At 36.4% G+C, this 24581-nt stretch overlaps 1 protein-coding gene across 3 annotated transcripts in view; it reads right to left on the bottom strand.

The window, feature by feature from the left end:
• Nucleotides 1-4468: 4468 nt before the first annotated feature.
• Nucleotides 4469-24581, bottom strand: part of TSPAN8 (tetraspanin 8) — a 58222-nt gene continuing 38109 nt past the window's right edge. For all 3 annotated transcript variants that reach the window (XM_076007166.1, XM_012788755.3, XM_012788757.3), the window contains 7 exons: nt 22430-22492; nt 17328-17465; nt 15762-15836; nt 15554-15661; nt 11519-11653; nt 8748-8831; nt 4469-4762 (listed from right to left, as the gene is read on the bottom strand). In XM_076007166.1, the coding sequence (XP_075863281.1) occupies nt 4709-4762; nt 8748-8831; nt 11519-11653; nt 15554-15661; nt 15762-15836; nt 17328-17465; nt 22430-22492 (657 nt within the window). In that variant the 3' untranslated portion in view covers nt 4469-4708. The remainder of the gene's footprint in view (nt 4763-8747; nt 8832-11518; nt 11654-15553; nt 15662-15761; nt 15837-17327; nt 17466-22429; nt 22493-24581) is intronic.

Raw genomic sequence — 24581 nt, 5'->3', positions numbered from 1 at the left:
TGGTGGTGACAAGGAGGTAGAGAAGTGGACAGATTTAAGAAGCATTTTCCAAGCTCTAATATAAATTTCATCTATCTAAATTAGTATAATTGTATAGTTTTAAGCATAATGAAGATAATTCTTACATCTCTCTGAATTGGAAGACACATTATCATCTACATTGAATTAACAATTTGGGAAGTGTTTCCTTTTCTTTTGTTCTTGCTATAATTCATAAGTAATTTAATTAAATTTAATATATTTTTGAATATTATGATTTGATCTTGGAAGCATGAAGGTAAAGAAAAAGCTTAGTCTTAAATTTGAACCTAATATCCTTTGAGAGAGTAAAAGTTTCCCTCATAATCACCTTCAGTATCAAAGAACAAAATTAAACCCTAGGTGAACTATCAATTAATATTTATATTTAAAAATATATACAGTAGAAAACTAAGCACATTTAAGAAGTTAGTACATGTAGTGATATGAGTAATGGTAGAGAACTTCAATATATTTTTGATAAAATTGATTTGAAAATGAGGAAACTCAACTTGAGTGACATGCAAAGGTTACAAAACAAGCAAGCTTGTCAGAGCCTAGGCCAAGACAACTGACTCCAGTTCACTTTCCACAATAACATACACCTTATTATCTTCTAGGAAGAATATTTTGTTGTTCATAACGTGATTCTCTAAAGCAAGTTCTTTCAACCACAGCCCTACTAACATTTTGGACAGATTAATTCCTTTTTGTGGACATGTTCCTGTGCATTGTAAAATGTTTAGCAGCATTTCTGGCCTCTGCCCATTAGATATCAATAACATGCCCTCCTACCCCAGTTGTAACAATCAAAATTGTCCAAGACATTGCTAAATATCCCAAGGAGCAAATTGGCCCCCAGTTAAGAGCGATTGTTCCATTTATCCCTAAAATATTATGAACTTTAGCCAAAGGAGAAAGAATCTAAGAAACTTCCCACAAAAATTCTAAGTTGTACTTTCCACAATTTGCACACCCTTCTCTTAAAAAGTGAAGCACCTGTGTACCTGCTTTCTTAACTCTCTAATTGCTGTGACAGTTTCTTTCCCTGTTTGCTCTCAGTATGGTCCTTGCAGATTGCTTTATACCAGAGGAAACCACATTTCCCAAGCTCCCTTGTTTTCTGGGTTCAAAGTGGGTTCAGCCAGTGAAAGTTCTGACAAATGATTGGAGTGGGCAGGATGGAAGAAGCCAGGGCATTTCTCTCTTCTTCTTCTGATAATAGCTGCTGAGTCACCTCCATGGCTCCCACTTCTGCTGGGCGACCCTTCCTCTGTGGTTTGTGCCATGATTCCATCTTCCACAGGTGGCCCTGAATCTGGGACTCTGGTAACATTATCTGTCTCTTCAGTCCTAAGGGTGGTTTACCTTACCATCCCATTTGGCATCTTGCTTATTCTGTAGCCTGTGTACATAGCTTTTATAGATTGAATTGTTCCCTGCTAAAATTCATATGCTGAAGCCCTGCCTCCCCATTGTGTCTGAATTTGGAGTAAGGAAGTCATTAATGTTAAATAAGATCATAGGGATGGAGCCCTGAGCCAATAGGTTTATTGTCCTTATTAGAGGACACATCAGAGTTCTCTCTTTCACTCACTCTCTGTCTTTGCCATGTGAAGTCACAGCAAAGAGTTTGTGTGTAAGCCAGGAAGAGAGCTCTCACCAGGAACTGAATCTGCCAGCACCTTGGTCTTGGAATTCTCAACCTCCAAAACTCTGAGAAAAGAAATCTCTGTTGCTTAAGTCACTCACTTGGTTGTGTATTTTTGTGGCAGCCAGAGCTGACTAATATACCAGTTTCCAGGATTATAGTTCCATTGTTTGAAATAGCTGAAGAGTTTCTGTTTTCTTGCTAATGCTGACTAACACAAGTTCTTTATATCATATTGATACCATATAAGATTGATTGAGCCCCTATCATGTGCATAACATTATGCAAGACACTTTAATATTTATTTCTTTATCCATTTCTGCCAATGACTCTGTGAGATATGACAAAATATGACATAAGGAACACAGGTTTTGAGTCATTTAGACTGAATCACAACTCCTCCACTTACCAGTTGCATGACCTGAAAAATGTTAGTTAACCACTTAGGTACAGCCACTCACTGGCCGGGAACCCTTGCCCACAGCCAGCACTCATAGTCCCCAGGATAGTTTGTGCTGTGCATTGACGACGAATCCGTTTTGCTCTTGTGTGATGAGGAAAGCTTTAAAGCACTGAAACCTTGTTTTACTTTACAGGCAGCTTTAGGAAAATAACTACAATAACTTCTACTAAGGACTTGTTAAAAGGTCACAGATTCGTAGTAACTTATTAGCTGAACGTACACACTGCAACTGCAGAGATAAAAGTTGTAAAAGTAAAAGCATTTGGCTGTCGGCTAAAGTCGACGCTTGGCTGTGCAGGTTCATCTGTTTATCGACTACAGTCAACGCTCGCGTACCGAAGTGGTTAAACTCTCTAGGCTCTGGTTTTCTTATTTGTAAATTGGGCTAGTAATAGTACTACACTAGGAGGGTCATTCTGAATTAAATGAGTTACTTTATATAAAGTGCTTACAATATTTTTTTGGCATATAGTAAGTTCTTGATAAATCTAACTATTATTTTTATCTACAATTTATTGAGTGCCAATTATGTGCCAAGCAGTGCAATAGGTACTGGAGATATAAAGACAAATAAAACACAATCAATACCTTCAAAGAGTTTCAGTATACTAACAGAGGAAAACACATGAACAGGTAATTATAATAAAATATGGCAAGTTTATTAATAGATCTATTATGGGAAAGCCAACATGATCAACAGTCAGAGTTTGGGAGGCATCTGTCAAGGTCTGAATCAGTTCTACCAATTACTGTTTGACTCTGGGCAAGTAACCTAACCTCTCTAACCTTAAAAATTTTCTCACCTGCAAAATGGGAATAACAATAGTCCCTACCTCATTAAGTTGTAATGAGAAGAAATGAGATAATAAAAGTGCAGTTTCTGGTATAGTTTCTGGAAGATGATATGTGCTCTAGGAAGGATAGCTATTTTTATCATTAGTAAGAGAGCACAGAATAAGGGCACCTAACCCAGTTTAGGGCTCCCCCAGGCTTCCTGCTCCTTGGAAGTCATTCTGATCTACTTGACAATAACTGCCTTCCTTAATTTTTCTCCTTGAAAGAGGAGATTGAGTGTATCATACATTTCTAGTATGAGTATAAATTAGCACAACCACTTTAGAAAATTTCTTAACAGGATCTATTAAAGCTAAGCATGTTTACAAAGCAGTTCTGCTCCTGCATATACACCCAGAAATGAGCACATTTATGTACCAAAGGACATGTAAAATAATGTTTATAGCAGATTTATTTATTTTTATTTAATTGCGCCAAATTGAAAGCAAACCAAATGCTCATCAACAGAAGAATGGATAGATACATCATGATATATTCATATACAATGGAATACTATATAACAATTGGAATGAGCTACAGCTACAAGCAATAATATAGATGAATCTCACAGGCAAGATGTTGAGCAAAAGAAGCCAGCGTGCATACTTTATTACTCCATTTGGAGAAAGTTCAAAAACAGGCAAAATGAGTATATAGTCATAGAAGTCAGAAGAGTAGTTACCTATTTAAGGAAGTATTTATGGAGAGGGGCAGTGTATTGGTAACGTTTACCACTCAGATTTCTTTTTTTAAAAAAAAGGAAAGAAAAGAAAAAGAGAAAAGCCCTGAATTTAGAGCATTTGCAAATTTACACGGTGTAAATACTCCCACGACTATGGTAGAATTCAAGCTACTAAAGTGATGTTATTGAACACAGTGTTGGGAAGAGATACATATGGCAAGTCAGATCCAACACACTACTGGACAATGGCATAGAGGAGCATGCTGGTATGCTAGGAATGTTCTGCATCTTGATCCGAATAGTACTTACACAGGTGTGTACAGATTCACAGAGCTACACACTTAAGATTTAGTCACTTTATTGTATGCCTATTACACTTCTATAACAAGCAAAATTTAAAAACGTTTCTGAAAACTAGAAAGAAAAAGAAATCATAACTGTTGTGTCCCAGAGATGAGCCAGAGAGATACCAGAGATTTAATGGTTGGGAAGTGGGCACTTAGATCTTCTTGTTTCCACAATAGATATGCACCAAAAGGGAGACACCATTAGAAGTCATTGACATAAATAGAACAGAGATGGTAACTCTTTTAGCTCAACCATTCTTGAACATTTCAACTTCGGACTTAATTCAATTTTGTCACCAATGGTTAATAATACTACACAAAAGATAGTGTCATTTCTGAAAAATCCCAGATTCACTGCCTTAACTATCTATGGCCTTGTCACTTGATGATGAAGATTATTCCACTGGGTGGCTCCAGATGAACATTTTAAGCACAGTACCACCTGAATACAATGAGCAGACACAGAAAAGCACCAATTTTAACAATTTTACTTTTATTTTGAGTAAAAATACAACATTCATATCATTTTCCTTACATCCGTCAAATCTTAAATATGTTCAATATGTCTAGAAGATGTCTGTGGTCTAGCTAAATGAGACATTTTAATAGGACAGCTGCTCCTGACATTTATAGCACTTACAGATTTAACATGACAAAGCCAAAGCAAAATTTTAAAGAGGTTTGACTGATGATAGCTTGACAAATCCACAGATTCATTTGTTTCCGATCTGGCAATATAGGACCATAGAAAACACCAAACCAAGTATCTAGAAAATAGAACAACAGTGTTAACAGAGAATTTAAGGGAAAACACTGGACACATTATAAATAAATAGAAAGAACATCATATATGAAAAAATTCTGCCTACTGACAGTTCTAATCTTATTTATCTAAGTCATCTCTCTTGGGAAATTAGAGGTTCCACTGAGGCAAAAGAGCTCTGAGAAAGATACCCGAGTTTCTTTGTGTTTTAATCAGAGTTTTTCAGCTGGCCAATCAGTTTCTAACCAGGCCTATTTAACTGTGCCTTAGTGGCTGCCACTAGAAGACCCTCTCCCTCTCTCAGATACATACATCCTTCTGTGGGGCATCTCCTCTCTAGCTCTGGGGAGCTCAGGCATCTTACGGCTAAATATACCTATTGCTTCCATAAAAAGGTTATGATCATCTGGTTTAAATCATCTGCATAAAAATCAAAGAGTCTAAAATTTTTCTTGCCATAGTTTTAGGCATTGCCAAGAGGAACGAAAAAAAATGAAGTAAATTATTTAAAAAAAAAAAAGTTTCTAAACTATGGGGAATAGCTTAGTTCAGGAAATTCCTTTGAAGTGATAAAAGCACAGCTGAAAATCTGGGGCATAATTTCCATCTCATTAAGTAGCTCTCCCAAGCATGAGGGACCCAAAACTTGCTCTCATTGGCTCTGTAGTTGGTGACTTGCATGCTGCGTGTTTGATATGGAAATGACAGACAGGACTTGTGTGCATTACCAACTGGAAGTTTCCTCCCCGCCAGCCCCCTTTGAAGGCAGGCAGGAGTGGGCAAAGCACTGTTTATGCTGCATCATCCCAAAAGCTCCTACTGCGTTCAGACTTTCTGCTTACTAATACTTTCCCAGAAATGTAATTCAAATGAGAACTGCTGCCCAATATTTCTTCCTTCTTAAAAAAAATTGACACCAATTCCCTGAAAAAGAAATGATTTTCATTCAAAATGTTCTAAAATTCAGGACTGAAATTTAGTCTTTCTGCCTCAATGCCAAGCCTTAAGTCTGTGGTCTTAATTATCAGGAAAGAATAAAGAAAATGAGCAAAATAATGGGATAAGTTTCACTGCCACATCCTTAACATAGAAGCCCACCATTCAGCAGCAGACTAGACAGTTAATATTATATTTTGTTGCATTCTGTTGTCTCTGAAAAAAACATTTATCATTGTTCAGAAAATAGCAAATAATTAAAAGAGATTTGTCATTTTATAATGTATGCTAAGGGTTATGATAAACTTGCTAAGAAGTATGCATGCATGAGTTCCCATATTCTGAAGAAGTCTGGAAAATGTAAAGTTATCATTTTTCTTTTAACTGTTTTACTCCTAAGAACTTCTGTCAGGATAACTTTTATGCTACAAAGTGATGACTATCAGTACGTAGCACTTTTTAAAAAAATTAAAGTGAGGAAAATACTGATCAGTTTTTGCACATATAAGTTGCTGTAGTGAAATAAGGAGACAGATGATAATTAGGGTTCTGTAAGTCAGAATAATGAGAGTTCCAAAAATGTCTATAGATACATGTTTTTAACAGAATAAAGCATTTTGCATAGAATCCTAGCATCCAATGTGAAAAGAATCCCTCAGGTATATAGTCTTAACAGAGCCTTAAAACTAAATATTGGCCTATCCTATCAAAGTCTATGCCTAAACAGACTAACATCAAAGATCTAAATGTAAGAGAGGTTTTCTTTTTTTTTTTTTTTTCATATGACATTTTTCTGTGGAGATAGTCTGAATATATTTTCTGCAGGAAGTCATTTGATTTGGTTTCTTTAAAAATATTTATTAGAGGAGTTTTTCTATTTACCTTTGTGCTTTCTTGAATTTGAACTTGGGAAACAGAGAAGGGGGTGGGCCTAAGTGTTAGGCAACTCGTGCTAATGACTATAATAGACTAACATACATTTTTTGGATACATTTTTATAGAATGGCTATCAGAAGACTATTTTCAAAGCTTCTTTTTGAATAAAGAAAGAAGCAATATAATATGATTTTCTTTCTCTTCAAACCCTAGAGGGAGGGCAGGTTTTAGATTGAAGAACAGAACAACAAAAAAAATTTCAAACAGTTCTTTGAACAAACTATTTACCACTATCTACAGATAGCCTAAAAATCATACTTAATTTAACTGGTCTAACTCAAAACATGGTCATTTTTATGATAATACCACATAAATTCCATATCTATAAATTACCATACAGAAGAGTTTTACTAAGGTATTTCCCTGTATATATCTTTAAGAATCAATAAAATATCTAAATATGTAACAAATACATGGAGTATAGCGATTTCACAAAATACTGAAATGCACAATTCTTGTTGTAATCTTATTTTCCACTAGATGTATTTAAATTTTTGGCAATGCTTTTGACTGTGATATGAGAGACATCAATCTCCCCAATTGATTATGTCCTTATTTTTTTCTGGCTTTGCTTTTGAGAAGATTCTTAAAAGCAACCATGAGCTGTAGCTTGTCAGAGTCAATCGTCTGAATGTGGGTTTAGCATGAAATTTAACACTTACACTAAATACCTCATTTAAAGCCTGTTCTACCATTCATCTAAGGTCAACTTTACCAGGATATATGCATGTGTGTGTTTTATGTTTATACATGTATGAGTATATATGCATGTGCTTCCTTAAATGCATATGCTTCCTTCCTGTGGCCATTAGCTTTTATTTCTAAATTATCATAAACTCAAGATACAAAGCAGAGAAACACAAGACATTTTATAAAGGACAGAATCAAGAGAAATAGACCTAATGCATAGCGCCATTTGACTTTGATTATGTATCAGACATAAAGAAAGACAGCCATAACTTACTGAATAATGCTTCATATTTAGACCTATTCATTTGGGCTACAAGGAAGTAATACTCAACAACCCAATTTGCTACTAATAGTCTTTAACCTTTCCCAAATGGTTGGCTGGGAAATTCTACCAATAACCTAAACGACCACTTAGAACACTAAATTGCTTCAATCCCAGCTAAAATTCCTTTTTGGCAGTGATGTGGCACAAGTGAGAGGTACAAAGCCACCAGAAAGCCCAAGGAGGACGTCACACTCCCATTCTTGAGAGTGAAGCAGAAGCCACTCAGCTTAGCTACGCCGCCCTCAGAGGCATTAACCAAGGAGATACCTCCCATCTTTAGAATTCTTGCTAATTGCCTGAAATAGGATTGTGAGTGAATTTGACTCACTTGATATCTAAATTACCCAAGATCTGGGATGATTCCAAAAATGCTTCTCTGAAATCGTTTTAATTTGTCTTCTTGGCAAAGATTTTTACATAATGTGAAAAATATCCTTCAGGTTCTAATAAAACCATGCCGAGAAAGTCCATCAAGATAACAATCCTATGTGGGATATTTTTTCTACATCAATAATTAATCGATGAGAATAATTCATGAGTCTCAAGCAGAGCTTCCCTGAAAACTCCCAGTGAATCCATAGTACTCAAGTTGAGAAAATCAGAGGCAACTGTCTCTACTTTTTAGAACTTGTTAGATTTCCCTAGAGTGAAATATTAGAAAAATAGCTCCCCATACTCTTGAGTTCAGTTTTTACTTTCTGTTTCAAAATCAGGATGAGAAATAAGAAATTGTAAGGGTTGTGTTTTGCTTTTGTTTGGTGCTTTTTCTTCTCACTTTAGAAAACTTTAATCCTTGTGTTGGTTTTCAATGGAAAAAGAATATCTGGGACTAAGAACTGTGTGGAAATTTATTCTATTTTTTTTTTCCTAGTAGAGAGGTCTTACAGAAATAATAGCCTCAGCCATATTCAGTTCATAAGACTATAATCCCCTCCCCAGATGCTGGCTGATTAAGGGAGATTCTTGGTCTTGGGCACTTGGTACCTAGCGTTTTTTCTAAAGAACCTGGTTTTTATTTGGCTCACCATAAATATTTGTTAGAAGAATTAATGAACAAACAAGGGAATGGATGAAGAGTCAATAATACAAAATCATACTGTACCTCAACAACTGCCAGTCCAAATGCTATTCCAATAACTATGATAATATTTTTTGCTATGAAATCTTTTAAGAAAGAAATACATGGCTGTTAAAAAAAACATAAAAAGTTATTTTTAATACAATTTTGACTTTATACTAATTATAAATTATTCATTTGGTTGACTTTTTACATTGCTACCAAAGAACACACTCAACAAAAAAGAGTTGGGTCATTCCTTTCACTCCCCACTTCACCCTGCTCCAAAAGGTTATAACTGCTGGGGTTCATTCCTACATTAAAAAGCATTTGAGGAGTAAAATTTTGTTTAACTGTCTAATTGCTGAATCAAGTGATAAATAATGATAATCATTTTTTTCACCAACATATACATTTTTCACCAAATTATACATTTTATAGTTTATAAAATCACAAACTTTATAGTTTATAAAGCTATAACTTTTTTAATTTATAAAATTACAAGTAATAATTTTATACTAATTTTAAATTATTCATTTTAGAGTTGATATCACCTTGACAATGGATTTTTAAACGTTTGTAATCTAGAGCAGAGAGGTACTTGGTTGAGGTTTTAGCTAATTTTCATTTTTAAAACAATGTATTTTTAAAATCCCCTAAGTTTAAATTAAAATTTAAATAAAAAGTGTTATTTTTACCTTAAAAAGAAAAAATCACTGTCTACCATTAATGTTATTACTTTAGATAAAAGAGAATTTAGAAAGTTGCATCTCTGCTGCATTCTTTGAAACTTATGCAAACCAGCATGCAATTTACAGCTTCAAACATTTCAGATCAGACCTAAAAATTCCAAAAATTGCAAATTATAAGGATAATTTTAAAAATGGAAAAATACTGCACAAGGTAACAGTGTTATTCCTGTATTGTCATAAATCATCCCTCTGATGGGTATAAATGTACAGAGGACTTACAAAATACTGCTAATTATTAAATAAAATAGAAGTTTTCTATAAGGGTAAGTAGTCTTTTCCCCTTCATTCCTGAATGTAATGAGCTTCTCCATTCACATCTGATCCAAAGTGGTAAACATTCAGGGAAATTATTATGTCACTTAGGGTTAACTATGAGATTAATGATTATATCTACTGAGTCACATTCATTATATCTGAGGCATTTTCTGTCCCTCTTCCCCTAAGATAACAAGGTTATCTTGCCAAAAGTAAGGGGAAAAAAACACATGAATTACGGTCATTCCAGATTTGTTCTTTTTCCAGACTTCTTGCAAATGACACATGGCAGATGGAAGTATTTTATGAATTTATGACCTTCCTTTTGGGACACTGGTGCAGCCATCAGCCTATATTAAGCTGAATTATGTGTGAACTTGCAGGGAATATCTACTGGTTTTTTTAAGGATAATGCTAGGGGCTTTTCAGAATCTATCTTGAGGAAAAACATCTTTAAGTTGAATCTGAGCAGGAGAGAGATAGCAATCTGCAATTGAATTTACTAATTTCCTCATTATCCTAAGTGGAAGCTACATTCTCTTGTACCATATTTATTTCTCTTCTTCCTTGTAAATATTGTCATTAAAATTAGATAGGGAATAGGAGAGCAGGGAGAAATAGAATAAAACTCTTTTAGTGATATTACATTGAAAATGAAAGACATAAAAATCTGTAGGCTGCTAGATAATTTCTTGAATTACTTTAAATATTAGTGACATGAGTGACTTTAAGTATTAATGATGGCAATCCCCCTTCAAAACAGAGCCTCTTTAATGTTGATAATATTAGAAGAAAAGATCAGTAGTCAGAAGGAGAGCAGTTTCCCCGGAGATACTTTTATATATTTCCTTTTATATGTTGACCTCAGTAGCAGTTACTAAACCAAAACAATGCTAGATTGAAAATAATCTTCAGGCATTATAGAAATGAATTCACTGTGATTTGTAATGGCTTTTATGTATTTCTCTCCCAACTGGATTGTAATCTCCTATTGGATCCAGAAGCATGTCTGATTCTAGCAGGGGTCTGTCTGACACATAGTACACACTGAAGAGCAACAGTGCACCCTGCTCAGGAATGGATCTCCACTGGCTAGCAGAAGGCCCAGCACATAAGAGGCGGTCAATAAGTATGTGATGAATTGATCAATAACTAGAAATATGACATTCACGAGCCATATAAATATGACATCTATAACACATAAAAGATTAACTCATGCTTTTCAGTGGACTTTAAATGTTTCAGGCAACTTCTCCATTGGACCAATAACGAGGTAAATGGGCTTAACATTTACCCCTAAATGTATTGGAAAGGATTTGGAGTATTTTCTTTACATCTTGAGGAAAAACGAACCTCTTTTCTTGAGAAATGGTAATACTGATTGGCAAAAAAAAAAAAATCTTGACTTTAAAAATTAAAGTGAAATACTGATTTATAGAACTTATATTAAAATAGAAAAAAATAGAGGAGATAATGATTAAGGTCATCAATGAGAGGACAAAATAAACTTTTGTGTTAGTTTGTACTTTGCTTTGCCTTTGCCTCCCCTTGCAGTAAACTGTTTCTTTGATTCACCTATTAAAGTTGGGTTTAAATGATGCCAGACTCACAGAAGACATAAAATACTTCCATTTTTTAAAAAATATGTGCTTTTATCTTTAAATAAGAATTTCTTTTTTTTGGGAAATTCCTTAGATTTTTATATCATGATTCCCACTATACTTGCTGCCTTTTAAATTTTGTAGAGACTTTTATTGTGAAAATAAAATAACAGAATCACTTATTGTACCAAATTGATTTAATTCTTACCTGTTTGTAAACATATTTTCCATCGTAATTTGTACAAGAATCATCTGGCATTTTTGGACATTCACATGACTTGGAAAATTGTTGAAAATTACTTCCCCAATCAGCAGCTCCATTGACCAAACCACAGCATTTAAACTGATAAATAGTAGAATAAAAAAACAGTCAGTAAGAAGATTAAGTACTTTCTCAATACATGGAATTATATTCTTCTGAAATCATTATCAAAATATATCTTATGCTAAAATATTGTGTAAGTCACCTTCTCCACCACTCTCAATATAGAAGCAAAAATGAAGGGATTTTTCATTTTGATCTTAAAATTAATGATAGATAAATGAGATTGCAGACAGATGTAAAGCTCTGAGGAACTTGGAAAGAAGATGAAAAATTCACCTTTTAGTTTTCAGTGACAAAAGAAAGGGGCAGAGTCAGATCTATGTATCCTAGATTTTAGCAAAGAAGTTTCCAAAGAGTTTACAAGACAGTCAAGGTTTCATCAAAGAACTGTTGCTTAAAAGAGATGAGAAGTTTTAAAAATGAAATTTCCATCCCTTGATCTCTGATCACTTTGGAAGGAGAGGAGGAAAAGAATGAGAGGTATTGCAAAGGCCAAAAAGAGGTTCAAGGGGCCTCCTATGAGACTGAAGTTTATGGACATCTTTAAAATATGAGGGGGAGTACAAATGAAGGATAAAACTGTTAGAGTAATGTCAAGAAGGCTAAGGTCCAGAGTAAACTGAAATATGGAGAAACATCAAAGAGAGTGGAAAGAGGATTTGTGGCCATGTTTCAGGATGAAAAACAAGGAAGTGATAAGCCCAATGACTCACGGAATATGACACATAACACTATTAGGTGAGAGAGAGAAAAGTAATTATCCTTCATCTTGCTCCTATCTGCTCTATCAGTGAGAAGCCTTTTCGGGCAGAAATGGTAGGAAAACAATTGATGGTAAGAAAACAGAAATAAGACTGGGTGGTTTTCCAGGCTCCAATGCATTGCAAAGCCAGGACATTGAAAGAACTTTCATTCACTGGCTGGGTGACCATGTTATCCATATTACTTAAAGCTCTCTGCACCACACACAGTTCCTTATATGTAAAATACAGATGATAATAGTTGCTAATAATAGCATCCTATTCACAGATTTGTTGTAAATATAAAAATGAGAAAATCCACATGAACACATAAAGTACTTAGCCAAGCCCCAGGCTTGTAGAAAGCACTCGATAATACATTAGCTGCTATTGTTGTTTTTATTCTTTTTTGTTGTTGCTTCTCTTACCTTCTCACATGAACATTATCTGTTCGACATTGCTATTTGGCTATATAGAAAGTATCTTCTCATTTCTGTAGTTGATGTAGATCTGGGAATGATGATTAATTTGCTGGAGAACAGAATTGAGTTTCAAAGATATTTCCAATAATGGATTTAAACTAACCAGTTCAACTGAGGCAGATAGAAAGTCTTGCACTTTGGCTCAAAGACTGAATTGTACAAATGTTTGGCACAACAGATGTTCATATGACAAAGAGCTATAAATTTCAGTTGGTTCCAAGGTCAATATTAGCATAGAGGACAATTTTGAAACAGACTCCTTTCCTGTTCCCATGGTAGACATGATTAATTGCTCACTGTTTCTGATTACATAATCTTAAATAGTATTAATCGATATAAACTCTCCACATCAAGTAGAATATTATCCCATTCTACACACACAGATTAGTCTACATATTTGAAACACAAGATACCTTGGGATTCCTTAGAGAGACAAAGAGACATACTTATAGAAGATAAGGTAGTTGGGAAGAAGGCTAAACTTGTCATGGTATCTGGTCACTAGATCAGAGGTGAGAGCAGTTAGAGAAAAAGTCGGTCAGGACTTGTTGAAGGTGATATAACAGCTAGATGAAAAAGACACTGTACGGTGAATGATAATACGACACCTCTAGACAAATAGTCATCCCCAAGAATCCAAGAGGGGGATATTCCACTAGTGCATTAACCAGGAATTTGTGTGGGAATTCCCTGAAATCCAAAGAGAAAGCCACTCAGCATCTACAAATTCTATCCATGTGTAGTGGGGCCCCAGCTTAACCAGCCAGAGTTTGAAGTAGGATTCTTTTCCCAAAGAAGCATGATGTTACAAACAAAGCAATGGTGGATAAGGAAAAGAAGGAGGAGAGAAAAAAAAAAGAATGGACAATAAAAAAGAAATACAGTCCTATGAGCACAAGGATCTTCAGGCATAGGATTTCTGTACAAGAATGGGAACACCTAAGGAGAACATGCTACAGCTAATGAAACACTTAGAAACCCACACTTGGCACCAAGACCTAGAATCCCATGAAGGATGTGCAGCAAGTGTGACCCAATCCAGAGGCCCAGTGGTTACCTCTAGTGTATTTTGCCCTAGGTCAACACACTTGGGAGGGTCAAGGATGCTCAGCCCCACCCAGGGGAGGAACTGAGGCTGCCTAAATTCTTCCTATTTTAAGCCTGTATTCATCTGGGTTCCAGAGAGGGAATGATCCAGGAGAGGAGATGATCAAAGGACCCAGCTATGGGGAGCGAGGAAAAGCACAATACAGAGGAAGTTAAACAGGGACTGACCCATATCAGGTTTCGGCTCTTGGAAACGATGCTTTAAGCAGAATTTTTTACAAGCTGGAGTCTATCCAAATAGGAACTGGAGAATGCTCTGGAAAAAAATGTCATCTGATAAATAGCTCAAGAAATCAAGGATGTTTCAACTTGAAAAGCAAAGCTTTGGGGAGTCAAACAATAGCCATTTCAAAGAAAAGAAGCATCAACAGATTTTCTTTTTCCTCTGAGACTCTACAAAAACTAAGACTAAATGATATAAATTCTAGGGAGGCAGATTTTGTTTCAAATTAAGAAAGAACACACTAATTAGACTTGTACATAGGCAGGATGGGAAGAAATTGATAAACTTTTGAATCTTCTATATTTAATTTGAGGGTGGGTGGCCATAAAAATAAAATACTTTAATCAATGAGAAGTCAGATTAAATGACCTCTAAAATCCAGCCCTCCCCTGAGATTCTGAAAATTTCCATGCCATTCATGAAGTGAATGCTACATGTAGTCAGTATGACAGGAATTCTGAATAAAGAAGGTACAGTTAGGAAGAGTTTCACAGAGTAGCTAATATTTTAGTTATGCTTTAAAGTACATGAATTTGGAAAGAAAGAGAAAAGCAGTAAGAACATTCCAACGATGGGGAATGATGCAAAGGCTGGAAGGCAGAATTGTTCAAGGGACCCTAAGTAGTTAAGTCTGACTGGACAAGAGTGTTTTCTTTATGAAGCAGTGTTTAGTAAAATTAAAATATTAAGTAGGAACTGATAGTAGAATATCTTCAATGCCTACCCATGTTGTGATGTTACCCTAAAGGAAAAAAAAAAAAAGGAGGAGGAGGATAGTGAATTGATTAAAAACTCATAAACTTGCCAGACAGGTCTGGGTTCAAATTCCAACCCCATCATTTGATAACTGTCAGATCTCTCTAAATCCCAATCTCTTCATCTGTAGAATAGGATCAATGAGAATAATGATAGTACCCATCACATAGGGTTGTTGTATTAAATGAGTTACTGAATGTAAAACCTGGTACATAGTAGTAAGTAACAATAAATGTTAGCTATAATTATCTTTATGAGAGAGAGGCAGTGGAAGCAGAGAGAGAGCGTGCAAGAGAGATTCCCCAAACACACTAACCTTTTAAATGGTAAATATTAAAACAATTATTGATTTGACACAGTTGAGGCTTGATCTGTCATAAACATATCTTCTTAATCTGTCCTTCTAAACTGCTTAAAAACTTTGTATGTAGCTAGAAAATAATTACAAATATTCTTGGATTGTTCTTATTGTATGGTGACAGAATAAATAATCAATCAATATCTGCAAAATGAAGACTTTTCCTATCTTTAAAGAATACACCAGTTAAAAATTAAGCAAACACAGAAAAACTATGTCCAATTCCCTAAATGATCTACAAATTCTAATTACCTTTCCTTGAAATTCTTGCAGGGCTTCCTGGATTGGTTTTGCACTCTCCTCTGTTGAACTCAAATACTTTACATTTTCATAGACAGTTTCATTCAGAATGCGATCATACTGAAAATTGAAAAGTATAGTTATATTATTCATGCCAGAAAGGTAGTATTTCAACTTTTCAGACTTGTCCAAAATTAGCAAACATCATTTGTATACACACCTCAGATCTGAAAGTGGCTCCCAGGATACCTGCCGCCACCTGCAGGAGCAGGATCAGAAGCAAGCCTATGAAAAACTGAAGAAGAAGAAAAGAAATGTATATTATGGGCAGTGCATTCAGTAACACCTGGGGACATTTCAGCACAGCACTCCTCTCCACACCCGGGATCATATGACAATTGGAGTGGTAGTCATACTCTTCATTTATTCTACCTTTTGCTTCAATCTGAAAATTTGGGGTCCACTATCACTCAAATATTTGCCTTCAAGACTGATGAGGAAAGCGGTTCAAATTAAAATTTCTGAATAGAATTATTGGTATCTGTATAATATAGAATGGAGGGAAGTTTGGAAACTTAGATGAATTTATTTGAGCGTGTCTTTCTCCTTCCCTTTCTTTATCAAGCACAAACCCACACAAACTCAGAGATCTGGCTTCAAAACAGCATTTCCACCACTATCAGAATCACCTGGCATCTTGTTATATATGGAGATTCGTAAAATCTGCCTCAGATCTACTGAATTATAATTTTGGAGGATGCAGCCCACAGATTATTTTTTTTTTAAACAAGCTCCTCAAATACTTAAATTCCCCAATTGCAAATGAAGCCTTATTAATCAAAAAGCCTTATTAATCAATTGTGTCTAAGGACACAATTAGAGTCCCATTAAAACTGTCTCTACTGTCCCTCATAATAAACAAACAATTAAAACAATTGTTTTCAGGCACTGACACAATACTTATTTTATTAGAGAAATAAGTTTATATTAGTTCTTATAAACTCTTATGTCATTTATATCTGATAAACACTTGATTTTTTTCTAATATTTGTACTATACCCACTTATGATTTTCTACTATATATATTAAAAATGAATGCCTAATGCCTGTGAGTTATCCCAACTCAATCCTCCTTGTGACAAATCTGATTCCAAGTGACAAATCTGATTATGTCACTCCCTTACTATTTTCTGAGCATGGCATATGGAACACTTTACAATGGGACTATAGTCCACACTCAGACTCAGCTCCTATCATTTACTGAAAATAGCTTCTGCCAGCCTCCAAGCTATAGTCAAGGCCTCTCAGTTCCCCAAACATGCCAGCACCGTGGTGCCAGGCTCTCTTCCTGGAGAGCTCTTCACTTCTGCCCTTGACTGGAACATTCCCTGCTCTATCCTTGCCCTTTTTTTCTGAGGCCCCTCCCCCTGTAGCTATTTATTTACTTATTAATCTTCTCTAATGGGTTCTAATTGTCTTAAAGTCACCTGTATCATTTAGCCCAGTATCTGGCACACAGAGGTACACAGTAATGTTGAATAAATGAGTAAGTAAATAAATGAATGAACAAATAGATAAATTACTAAAATCTGTCTCCTTTCAGAGTATCCTCCAATTCAAGCCAAACAAAGCCAACTCTAAGCCATATAAGCTTCCATAATCAAACCATCTCGACGGAAGCTAGACTTTCATCCATCTCGACATGTTCTTTTGACAGACAACGGGGAGGGGACATGATCCTCAGGAGTCTGAAGGCTGGACTCTGGGATTTGTCAGGAGAACTCACCAACAGAAGCATGCAGCGGCTTTCTTTCATGGCACCGCAGCATCCCAGGAAGCCGAGAACCATGATGACGGCACCCACAGCGATCAAGATGTTCACAGCAACATCGGGGTTAGCGCCAGCATGCCCAGAACTGAGAATCTGGAAATAAAAAAGACATTAATGGCAGAAAATCCCTTTCCTTGAATTTTATTTTGCTCATTCAACAAACATGCATGAAGTAGCTACTATATACCAGGCCCTGTTCTAGGACCCTGAAATACGTCAGTGATACTAACAAGAAAAACTCCCTGCCCTCATGGAACTTATGTTCAATCGAAATGTTGTTTGCCTGAATAATGTTTCCAACCTTGCATTTTTCTAAAATGTTACGTTGGAAATTGGATAGAGGAAACATAATAGATTTTTTAAACACTATTTTAAAAAGCTTGGAAGGACAGGTACTTTAACTCTTCTTGATGTGATCTTTGATTCACATATTTTGTGTTTTGTACGTAAAGTAGCATCATAAATCATGTGTTTTTATGGTAATCTAATTCTGTAAATTAAAAAGCCCAAGTTCCTCAAACTACTCATAGACACAACAATATGAATAAATCTCAGAATCATTGTGTTGAGCTAAAGAAGCCATATAAAAAGAGTAAATACTGTATGATTCCATTTATATAAAGTTCAAGAATAGGAAAAACTATGGTGATAAAATTCAAAGCAGTGCTTGACTTTAAGCAAGGTAGGAGGGAAAGCATGAATTGACTGAAAAGGAGCATGAGGAAACTTTTATGGGTTAATAAAAATGTTTTGTATCAGGCCGGGCGCTGTGGCTCACGCCTGTAATCCTAGCTCTTGGGAGGCCGAGGCGGGCGGATTGCTCAAGGTCAGGAGTTCAAAACCAGCCTGAGCAAGAGCGAGACCCCGTCTCTACTACAAATAGAAAGAAATTAATTGGCCAACTGATATATATATATAAAAAATTAGCCGGGCATGGTGGCGCATGCCTGTAGTCCCAGCTACTCGGGAGGCTGAGGCAGAAGGATCACTCGAGCCCAGGAGTTTGAGGTTGCTGTGAGCTAGGCTGACGCCACGGCACTCACTCTAGCCTGGGCAACAAAGCGAGACTCTGTCTCAAAAAAAAAAAAAAAATGTTTTGTATCTTGATAAAAAAAAAAATAAGTCCAGTTCCTGACAAGCTGTATTAATTCTATCTCCCCATTCCCAGAAAGTATGGTTCATTAGAGTCTTCCAGAAACTCTTTATTTTGCCTGTTAAGATAATGAGGAAAAAAATCCCAGGGGCCTTTTTTTGTGGGTGGGCTAACCATTCAGCATAATTCAGTTCTTTTCCTGCAACATACACACACTCCCCTTCATCACCCTCATACCATCGAACTCCATCTACCACTTGTCTTTCATATATATCGAGAAGTAAATCACAATAAAAATTGTGATACCTTGTGCCTGTGTTATACATGAGCGCTACATGTAGCCCATCTATCTTATATAACCTCTATCTCCCGGGCTATCTTTAGTTCGAGCATTAGTTCCTAGACTAACTCAAAGACTCTGCCTTCTGGAATCTTCTATACAGCATGTAGGTCAGCTCCCTTAACAGTCAATACAAAAAAGACTGCTACTACTAAAAATGATATTTTTGTTTTTACATGCTGTTTAAATCTACTCATAGCTGGCTGGGGTCCCCAACCCCTGGGCTATAGACCCACACTGGTCCTTGGCCCTCCAGGAACCGGGCCGCACAGCAGGAGGCAAGTGGCAGGTGAGCAAGCGAAGCCCCACTTGCACTCACAGCTGTTCACATCACTGCCCAAGCCCCTCCCAGCAGATCAGCTGGGGCATCAGACCCTTGTAGGAGCGCAAACTCCACTGCAAACTGCACGTGAAGGGGATCCAGGTCGCATGCTCCCCAAGAGAAGCCAATGTTCCTCCCCCTGCTCCCGCCCCATCTGTGGAGAAACTGTCTTCCAGTTCGACCGGTCCCTGGTGCCAAGAAGGTTGGGGACTGCCGGTCTAGAGGAAACCTTTATTCAACAGTCAGTAGGAAGGAATGTTCCGTATTTATAAAAACATGAAAATGAAGATCTGCATTCCAGTCAGGGTCCTAATAAATAAGTTTTCAATCCTGGGACAGTTACCCAAACCACTGGGCCCCCATTTTCCATTTATAAAAGGGAACTGGGTCAGTTATCCCAGTGCTATCTAAGGCCTCCTTTGTGCCTAAAAGTGTCCGCTTACAGATAATGTTTCAATTTGCATATTTTGAAAGCTTGGTTATGTCCTAAAGATTTTTGTTTGTTTTGGAGTCTGTTTGTTTTCCTGTAAAGACTGGAGCTAGGAAATGTTCTGTTAATAACCAACTATGACATTTGGGTCAAAATAGATGTGACCAAAAAAAAAAAGGAAGCATTAGGAAACCAGTTCTGTCTACTCGCCACTAAACATGGCTTCACTAAAATAGCGTGGCCAGTACAGGCAAACCCTAAGGCAATGGCAAGGGTTGAAGCCTCCCTAGCTGGGTTATCAGAACTTAGCCCAGACATAGAAATAATAGATCAAATATCTACAGGTGAGGCTGCAGAGTGTGGGCCAGCAGGTAGTGAGGCACTTCTATGAGACTAACCCAAGCATGGTGACCCACTGCCAGAGACTGGCCAGAAAGCAACGTGTTGATTGCCTGGCGGTCACAGTTCCAAGTCCAGCCCAACAAGTGGCTATTCTTATTCAAGAATGAAGAGGAAATCTGAGTTCAGATGTTTGCTCCAAGAGAGACACAGCAGGGTTTGAAAAGCTGTCTTGAATGAACACTGTGTCTATGTGTATCTGAGGACAAGGAGAGAATTTCTCCCCCTTTGGATTAGAAGGGATCTCCTAGGACAAGGACAGCTGCCCATATGCTTTACCTCCCAGTGCTGAGTTTATTCTGAGCTAGAGAAAAAGGTGTCCCTATGACACACTTTACCAGAAAGATATGTCACCTTCCAGACAGCCTTCTTTTCTGTGTTTATGCTCATGTGTTCTCTTCTAAAACTGCCAGCTTTGTTTTTTCACTAATAAAATTCAGCTCTTTGCTAAGTCTTGTTTCTTTGTCACTGACTTCAGATAAATACAAGTCAAGCCAATTTTATATAAGGCAAGCTGGCCTAATGTTGTCCTGGCAGATACAGGCTTTCGTTCAGGGTGAGAGGCTGACAAAGTGCAAGAGTCAAAATGTAACTAAAGATGCTGTCTAGCTCTATCAAATTCACTCCCGTCCCCAGATGTGGAAGACACCCTCTCAAGGACAACAGTTCTCCTTTAATACATTCAATGTGTGTGATTTCTTAACAGACTAAACACCAAATTTGTTTACCAGAAGCACTGGGAGGGAAAGAAAATATCAACAGGAAATAAAATAATAAAATAAAAGGCAATGCAGGCCTCACACACATTTTTTAAAAGGCCAAAGCACACTGTAAGTAGGTGACTGGCAATCTCTGGGTTTAAAGTCCCAAAGTCGGACATCAGATTCTATACAACAGAAATTCTACACACCTTAAAATCCTTCTTGGGCTCAAACACCAGAGCCCAGGCCATCAGGAAGTCACAGTTACATTTTATCAGTATAAAACAATAAATGAAATCCTGATGCACTCAAATGTTACCAACAAGTTGCCACACCTGTCTCCCACCCAGTTTCTGTGGCTCAGAATGAGGAAACAACTAATTGCCACCCTGATTCTCTGAGTTCTCTAAGGGTAGAAAGCAATTTTTAAGAGACAAAGAAAGACACAGAGACAGAAAGAGAGAAATAAATTTCCAGAAAAGCCACCCACTTTAGGAAAGGAAACAGATGTTAATTCACTTTTAATCTTTCTTTCCACTAGGCTATGTCCAAAGTCATTTAGGTGCACCATGGTGTAATAAGTTGTGATAGAAAATGCATTGTCTTAATTCTTGGCTTAATAATTTCTTAATAATTATCAACTAGGAATCAAAATTCTTCTAAGGAAGGGAAACTCTCTTTATGTGGGCAAATACCTTGAACAGGCTCTAGCAGGAGAAGATGTGACCTTGAATAGTGACAAAACTCCAGACAACAAAGAACAAGCAAGTAACCTGCTCTACATGAAGTCAGAATAATAATTCTGGGAGGGTGGGGTGCCTCTGAAAAGAAGAGAAGAGAGAGAAGTGTGGAATCAAGGGAGCCAAGAAATGGTGCCAGGGGCACTATGTTAGGTAGAACTGGCAGAATAACCCTCCCACACCCTCTTCCCCTCCCCTGTCCACCCCTACTCTTTCCACACTTGTGATACTGTGGTATGGAACAGAAACAGCACCTGTGAAGTCCAAAGGTTGGAGCCAGAATTAACCACATGAAATAAATTTTCTTCATACCTGTGGATCTTGGTAAGAGCTTTGACCCTGGACACAGAACAGTGTGTGGTGGAGGGAAATGGGTCATGTCAATCTTACAGAGATAGGAAGAGTAGAGATAAGGCATCCCTAGCTAACTACTGAGTGACACCAACATAATTAGCCTCTTGTTGCAAGAGTTACCTTCAATGCCAGGTAGCTGGCATTGAAGGTAACTCTATCAATACAAACTATCCCTTACTTTGTTGCCTTTAAAATACAGATTTAAATTCTTCCTCAAGAGGACTTCTCACCTTCTTTCCTTTTGGATCAACCACCTTGGAATCTGCTAAACTATTGTCAATAACTTCTACTACAAAGACTATTTTTCTTGGTGGGGAGGAGAGGTGGCCTATATCCTCAAGCTGTACTTCAGTCTGGCCTTAAACAAATAGTAAAGGAAGTAAATTTCCACTTTGGCCTTTTCCCACCTCCACTTTCAATGAAATCTTTCTACTTTTTGGAATACACCTCCTCCATTCTGTAGAAGGATTATCCCATGCCTGGCACAGTGCCAGCCACATAGTAAGTAATTTTGATTGATTGAATACAATTATAAAATCACATATCAGCACAAATGATTACATGAGGCAGTTAAGAAAAATGCTTTAGAAATTTTATGATTATTATTGTCATTGTTTTCAATATTATAGGAGAAATGAACTACTTGGGGAGCAAGGCAGCTTGTATTTATGTATTTACCTCTTGGGAATCTGTGCTTACTCTTATCCATATTGCTAGTGCCAGGATCAAGATGCCACATAGCTACAGAGAAAAAAACAAAACAAAAAATGTTAGAGTGCAATTAAGAGCAAATGAAACTATAATTCCACACCCCCCCCATCCGTCTGGATATAATAGTTATCATTGAGTAACCATTAGAACCTGAGAGACATAAATGGGGCAGATTCATGCACAGATAATCACTGAAATGTTCCACTGTAATTCGTAAATTTGATGAGAATAATTCTATTTCTCATCCACAGTCCATTCCTAGATGTATGCACAAGAAGTCATCCCCATTAGGCCAGAAAGATTATTTTCTATGTTGTAACTCCAACCCTATGTTTTTTGCTAGGTTGTAACACACAAAAGATAAGTTACAACAATTTAAAGACAAAATATCCTTATCATGCCCCCTGGTTTGTCTCTGAGAAGCTATGTTGGACCAAGAAAGAAGGGAATAACTAACTATTAATAATCACCAAACATTCATTTAGGATTCAAGAGGGAGGGAGACCTCGGGATAGACAGGGAACAGTAGGACATTTGATAAAGTTTGCAGTTAAGCAACAACCATACATATTAATTGACAATTTTTGAACCCAAATAAACTCTTTTCTAAACAAGCTCTTTTAGGTGGTGAAGTTTACCCACAGAGAAGGAACAATGAAGAACAGTACTTAAAGTCTTAAATTCCTATAATGACTTTACCAGATTATTTAATTTGGACCAACGCCAATACATAAAATGTAAAACACATTTTACTTTAGTGTAAGGAAAACTCTTGTCTTTCAGGGTTTTTAAAAATATATATATATTGTGGCCTCAAAAAAAAATCAGAGATTTATTATTAGATAGAGATGTTAAGAGCAGGACTGGTGACATACAAGACACATCAGGCCTTGAAGAACTTTCTACAGAATTCTGACCTTTCCATGCTCTGACAAAGAAATGTCTGAGTCCCCCAAAACCCACTGGTTGAGCCATATAGGCCTAGAACCTCCAAACAGAACTTTTAATGGCTTCTCATTAATTTTGCAGAGGCAATAGAGTCAAGCGCTTTGTAAAGAAATAGGAAGTGCAATGAGTAGCTGAATAACCAAGTAATTTGTGCTCCCTAACAGACCTTGAAATCGCCTAGGTCCAGACCCTTTATTTTGGAAAAAGAAATTAGAACACTGAGAGGAAACAGTCACATCATGGGCATCTAGGGCAACTCCTAACTGATCTGCCCCTACTACATACTTCAACTACTACAAAATAACTAATGCAATGAAAATCAAAAGCTCTTTATCAAATCACCAAATAGCCTATGCATTTTAATTATCTTATACACACACACACACACACACACACACACACCACAAAATACAAATCATAAGAAACACAGCTTTAAAGCTTGAAAACTCTCCTTCTTCAACCCCGTGTTTTTATAGCATCCTTGCACTAAATCCTAATTTTATTTGAAAATGACGATAAATGGTCATTTTAGCAGTTCTTTGTTTCTTTGTTGTTCTTTGAGTATGTGAGTGAAAATTTATATCAAATGATAATGAGACCCTGTGGGATTTTCAGTAATTTCATACCAGTTGGATTTTTTGTTTATTTGATTTGTTCACTGATACTTTCTTTCTTTCTTTTTTCCTTTCACAAGTTGATTTATAATGATTGTCTTAATAGTCACTTTGGCCTTTAGCTTTAACTAAAAATAATATTAATGGTTCTAGTAACTATTATGATTATCACTTTTTCCTAATATTTATTAAACTATAAATGTGAAATCTTTAAGAACTCTTAGCAAGAGCTCAGTAAAAACTTATGAGAGTGTGATTTTTTTAAAACTTTAACTTTTTCATTTGTGTGTTACCATTTGCTTCACTTTTTCAATGTATTTAGACATCAAATCATTCATAAATATTATGAAATCATGAAATCAACTATATCTACCCCACAAGTGACAACTGTTAGTCTTCTCAGCCACTGAATATTTTCTGTAATATTAACATTTAAAATAAAGAGTATCCAATTATTTCAGAAGTCAGGAATATGTTGCCCAACTTTAATCTTCACAATTAGATAAAATTATTTTAGGAGATTAAAATTGATTAAACTATCATTTCCATCCCTGTCT

This window comes from Microcebus murinus, chromosome 10, assembly GCF_040939455.1.
Source record: "Microcebus murinus isolate Inina chromosome 10, M.murinus_Inina_mat1.0, whole genome shotgun sequence".
Lineage (NCBI taxonomy): Eukaryota > Metazoa > Chordata > Mammalia > Primates > Cheirogaleidae > Microcebus > Microcebus murinus.
Note: the sequence above shows the minus strand (reverse complement) of the source record. Positions and strands in the feature narration are given on the sequence as shown.